A 5,192-nucleotide genomic window follows, 5' to 3' on the forward strand; every position below is an offset into this window, starting at 1 on the left:
TAACCCTAACCCTAACCCTAACCCTAACCCTAACCCTAACCTTAACCCTAATTCCCTAACCATATCAGATAGTTACCAGGGTACGTTCCAGTATACCGGACCATACCCAGGGTACGTTCCGGCAGTACCCTGGGGGACATAGACCCTGGCCTATGAGCGTGAGTAACCTAATCCTAATGCCAAGCCGTTCCACATAAATTTCCCAACTGATTGATAGGTACTGCACAATGACAATCACTGTTTGTGGTGAAAACGAAAGATGGATTCAAAAACGCTTAAACCTACCTTAGTGTTTGCCGGTGGTCTGCCCAATTCGAACTTTCTCTTCTTACGGAGTGGCTTTCTTTTACCACCAGTGGCACGCCGCTTGTGTTGATTATCTCGCGAAATACCTGTTTTTCACAAATTGGTAGCCATGTTATTTCCGACTCACTCACATTTACGCAAAACCAACGATAGGTTGGCATTAGGATATAATAACAGGAGCGTTAACACCGCTACGACTACAAGCAATGATATTGAATAATAAACAAGCATTAATTTTGGAGGCACACTCCACCTATTCCACTAAAGTAAATTATGGGCAATGTTTCCAACCAGTCTAGCGAAATAGACTTTTAATAACAATAAAATACATTTAACAAAAACTACACACACTGTGAAATAAAGGATGAATTTAACTTTAAATCAGTCTAACTATAACCAGAGATGATAGATCTTTAACAACCAATAAAATCGATTTGTAACTCAGTATTAAACAGTATGTTTACCCATGATGGCTGACGGCCATGAAAAGGAAACGGAAATATCCTCCACTTTTCTTTTCACGTTGACGATAGGCTTTTAATTTAGTACGATGTATCAGACGACATAAGTTCATGAATATCAATATTTTGAGCAATAACATATTTATACCACTATTTGGTAATTTTTATTCACACATTTATGAAAAAAAACAGGGCAAATAAAATCAAAATTAAACAGTAGTTCCCTCTTGTGGAGACCGAGTGGAAACAAGCCACCTTGACGCGAATGAGCAACTGGAAACAGCTGATTTTCGTAACCTTATCAGTAATTTTGCAAAATACAAACTGTTAAAGATGTCCATTCGCGAAATAATTAGTTCAGTGGACCCGGAAAAGGTTTTAATGCCAGAATTAGAAAACCATTTTCGTGACGATTCGTACTTACGTCCTTACGAAAGAGAGTTGAAACGAAGGTAAGTTACACTTATTAAATACAAGTTACACCGGCTCAATCTCAAGCAACATCCCCTAGCTCCATCCCTCAAGCCTCAAGCAACATCCCTCAAGCTAACTAGAAAAGCTTGCATGTTTGATGCCTACAATTACAAATTACAATACCATTACCAGCTCGGCAGCTGCCCAATTCTCCCAACACTCATTCAACATTGGCATTGCAAACATGCTGTACACTCATAGCCACTATGGCACTAATTAGACAGTAGACATTATACGGACAGTAATAAACTTCCTCGGGCAATTTTCGTTGATTACCCTACTCTTCACTTTCTCTATAGCCTACAAGCCACAAACACTTCACGCTGCTGTGGCCTTATTCAGAAAAGACTAATCGCCTGGCACTCTGTGAGGGCGAGCCCACAATGTAGGGGTGGTCGGGTAGGGTATGGTTAGGGTTAGGATTAGGGTTAGGGTTAGAGTTAGGCCTACCCTACCCGACCCTACCCTACCTGACCACCCCTACACTATGGGCTCACCTTCACAGAGTGCCCGGGGATTAGTCTTACCCCCTTATTCTTGCACTCTGGTAGGATAGCTCTAGTAGTACTAGTAGTACTATAGCCCGCGTACAGTTGACGCTATAGTACTAGAGCTACTGGCAGGATTACTGTGACCGAGAAGTGTAGCATTTTTTTGTAATTTATCTTCAAACATACATATACATTTCCTAACTTCCACTGTTTGATGGCCACAGTGTATGATTGGTTTCGACCATTTCAATTTTTACGTCGCAACTATAACGTCATCGTGTGTTGCTAATCACATGCGGGGGCATCCAACATACTTGAACAGTGCATATAGTTGGGAACCATACACAGTATAGAGGTATACATACATATTTCTTCAGCGTGTAGGCAGTAATGTAGTAGTATTAGTAACATGGTGGGTGTTAGTGGGTATACGGCAGCCCAATAATAATGTCAACTACAACATGTTGTAACTATGTATCAGGAATGGATTAATTAATGCCCACAGCCATAGTGCAATTAAACACAGATATTTAATAATACATTGTGTGTGAGGCTATAATATTGCATATTACATAAATAACTTCAACTAGTTATAGTACTAGCAGTACCATTATACAATATATACCAATATGGTATATGGTATTTGCTATGGAAATATATGTTACATAAATTGTAACTCTGAGCAGTTTCAAGGTTGCACTGCACAATTTTAGTGTGACCCACATTTAATTTCTTGCGTCTTATTTAGGATACTTGCTTGTTAAATAGATCACTGGCCACCACATAACGGGGATTTATGCTGATACTTGCTAGAGATAATAAAAAATGACCAAGTATATACTGTGCTTCCACAAAGTTATCAACAGTGAAAGCGAACATTTTCACAGGTATGGGTGTTTCACCAAGGTGATGAAAATGATGGAAGACCATGAAGGTGGCTTGGATAGGTTCACAAAAGGCTACGAGTATTTTGGCCATCACGTAACCCCAGAGAATGGTGTGATTTGGCGAGAATGGGCGCCAGAAGCAGAGGGATTATTCTTGCGTGGTGATTTCAGTAAGTATTATCTTTGCACGCGTGCAGGTATTCAGTGTCCTGAATATGGAGGTGTCACTGTTTGATTTTGGTCTAGGGTTCAGGCTTTGAGCGTTGTTAACTTAAGATTATGCCTGGTACCATTCACCCAGCCCCCAAATTTCATTACACTACAGACAGCACTTGCTGTGGTTACTCTCCCTACATTCTGTCGTGCTCGTAAAAACCTGTCAATATCCACAGCAATAAACTGCCGTGGCTGTCATACCTATTTAGTCTGCCTCCGTGCTTACACCAGAAATGCATTGCCATGTATATATTATTCTTTCTTATAAAGTAAATAACCTTGATAAGGTATCTATGAAGGAAATGTTTGATTTCATGCCTTAAAACCTCTGAATAAACCAAAAGTAATACTTGCCTTGCCGTAAAATTGTATAGTTGGATCCCTGTTTATTTTCTTTGAGATAATTGGGAAAGAGTCACTCATCCATTTAAAAAGCTTGAGCATGGGAAGTGGGAGTTGTATCTACCACCCAATGCAGATGGAACATGCCCTCTAGCCCATCAAAGCAGTCTGAAGGTAAGTTATTAAGCAACAGTAAAGTCATGCTAACAATATTATTTGTTTCAATCAGAATTGTGAATATGTAATCATCTGTCTTGCTAGCATGTGTTTTTATGAAGGATTGGTGATATGTTGCAAGTTACAGTATCGTATATATAGGTCTTCTTTTTTGTGATTACAAAAACTCACAACGCTTTAAACTTTGCAGTTAAGCAATATTTGTTGACAAGAAACCACATGGTCATATTTTCTGCACGAGGAGTATGCATACATTCAGGCGTTGTTTACTGATCTGTACAGGCTTATTCTCAAGGCCAGTTTTGTTTCACATTCGGCACATCACGTGTGCTCTGCTAGTGATACACAGTGGTGACAGATACAGTAGTCACATAATTCTACTTAGAATCAGACATTCTAGCAAAACTCAATCTCTTCTGGTTCTGTGTCGCTTCCACGTGTAGGGTGCTTGACATTTCAGATAGTTGTTGCACCTAAGGCTGGCGTCGCAGGCTCCGGTGCAGATGGTGGACCGGTAATGTCAGAGAAATTATGTTTGATACGCGTGGTGATGGCCATCCTTTCACAATTACGTTCTTTTGTATCTAATTTTTAAAATTTTCTCAGCTAGTCCTCTCCACGCATGCGTGGGTGAGATGGACCACGGTTGAATTTAACCTCACAGTGTTTGTCTATTTCAGGAATTAGAATACTGGTACTATTGGTAACAGCAGTGCTAGTTTTTCAATTCCTTCCTGCGACGCGCTTGGAATTTTTTTTATGTGCCCGGCTGGTGCAAGCACGTCGTACTGTCGGGTGCATCACTAAGTTTTTATGTGCACTTTTGCTTCTGTTAATTACGCATTTCACAACGGAAAATCATCAGCATGTATTTTTGGCATGGCGGCGGGTCGAAAGGCACACGTGTCTCGTTACTTTAGCAGGTACAGTTGTCACGTCGTAGGCATAGATCTGCTCTCGTGCACGCTGCGCTGGTAGATTGAATGCCAAGCGTCCTGGTTGTGTTGCTTTTGGTTCCTTAGTCGCAGCGCTTGCCCGTACCACGCTTCGCGCTTATGCTAACCGCAACGCCACACATGCACCCGCAAACGTTAGATAATCGCTGACTAGGTCTAGAGACGTTGATAAATCAACTTTTATGTGTGATATATTTTTGGTAATGCTAAATTTTTGTATGTGTCCGTTTTGGGGGGGGGGGAATTTTGCCGAACGGACACAAATGTGCATTAAAACAACATGTAACAGTTTCTCTGTGCAGCATATGCTGTTGGCAATGCAATACCTTGTTTCCTCCACAGCTGCCTGCTAAAATTCAACAGCAGCGTTTTTTCATAACTGGTAGATAACCACCCCACTGAACTTAAGCTGTCCACCCTGGCAGGTGATGTGTTAATTATTGGTGTTTGGCTTCAGTAATGATGTTGTCTGCGTTTCGATTGGTCAGGTGGTGGTCGTGACAAAGCATGGAGAGCTCGGGGACAGGAACTCGCCCTGGGCCACTTATCTCAAGCATCCAGACAACAACTTCCAGTACCACATGGTGTTCTGGAATCCGCCACAGAAGGTAGTCTTTATTTTTTAGTTATCTGACTCTTTATCTATCCATTCATCCGTCTATCTATTGATCCATGCATCCACTAACCCATCCATCTATCCACCCATCCATCTATCCAACCGTTCACCCATCCATTGATCCACCCGCCCACCCACCAATTTGCATGCATGTATGAATCCATCCATCCATCCATCCATCCATCCATCCATCCATCCATCCATCCATCCATCCATTCATCATCATCATCCATCCATCATCCATCCATCCATCCATCCATCCATCC

General features: G+C 41.4%; 2 protein-coding genes across 2 annotated transcripts in view; one reads left to right on the forward strand and one right to left on the reverse strand.

Annotated features, from left to right (window-relative positions):
- Window positions 1-825, reverse strand: part of LOC106813924 (40S ribosomal protein S8-like) — a 3,653-nt gene extending 2,828 nt beyond the window's left edge. Inside the window, exons 1-2 of the mRNA XM_014818166.1 lie at window positions 771-825; window positions 286-392 (exon numbers count right to left, since the gene is read on the reverse strand). Coding sequence (XP_014673652.1) covers window positions 286-392; window positions 771-774 — 111 coding nt within the window. The 5' untranslated portion in view covers window positions 775-825. The remainder of the gene's footprint in view (window positions 1-285; window positions 393-770) is intronic.
- A 190-nt stretch (window positions 826-1,015) lies between these two features.
- Window positions 1,016-5,192, forward strand: part of LOC106813926 (1,4-alpha-glucan-branching enzyme-like) — an 18,816-nt gene continuing 14,639 nt past the window's right edge. Inside the window, exons 1-4 of the mRNA XM_014818168.1 lie at window positions 1,016-1,219; window positions 2,620-2,789; window positions 3,236-3,351; window positions 4,799-4,918. Of these exons, the coding sequence (XP_014673654.1) occupies window positions 1,101-1,219; window positions 2,620-2,789; window positions 3,236-3,351; window positions 4,799-4,918 (525 nt within the window). The 5' untranslated portion in view covers window positions 1,016-1,100. The remainder of the gene's footprint in view (window positions 1,220-2,619; window positions 2,790-3,235; window positions 3,352-4,798; window positions 4,919-5,192) is intronic.

This window comes from Priapulus caudatus, unplaced genomic scaffold (genome assembly GCF_000485595.1).
Source record: "Priapulus caudatus unplaced genomic scaffold, Priapulus_caudatus-5.0.1 Scaffold844, whole genome shotgun sequence".
Lineage (NCBI taxonomy): Eukaryota > Metazoa > Priapulida > Priapulimorpha > Priapulimorphida > Priapulidae > Priapulus > Priapulus caudatus.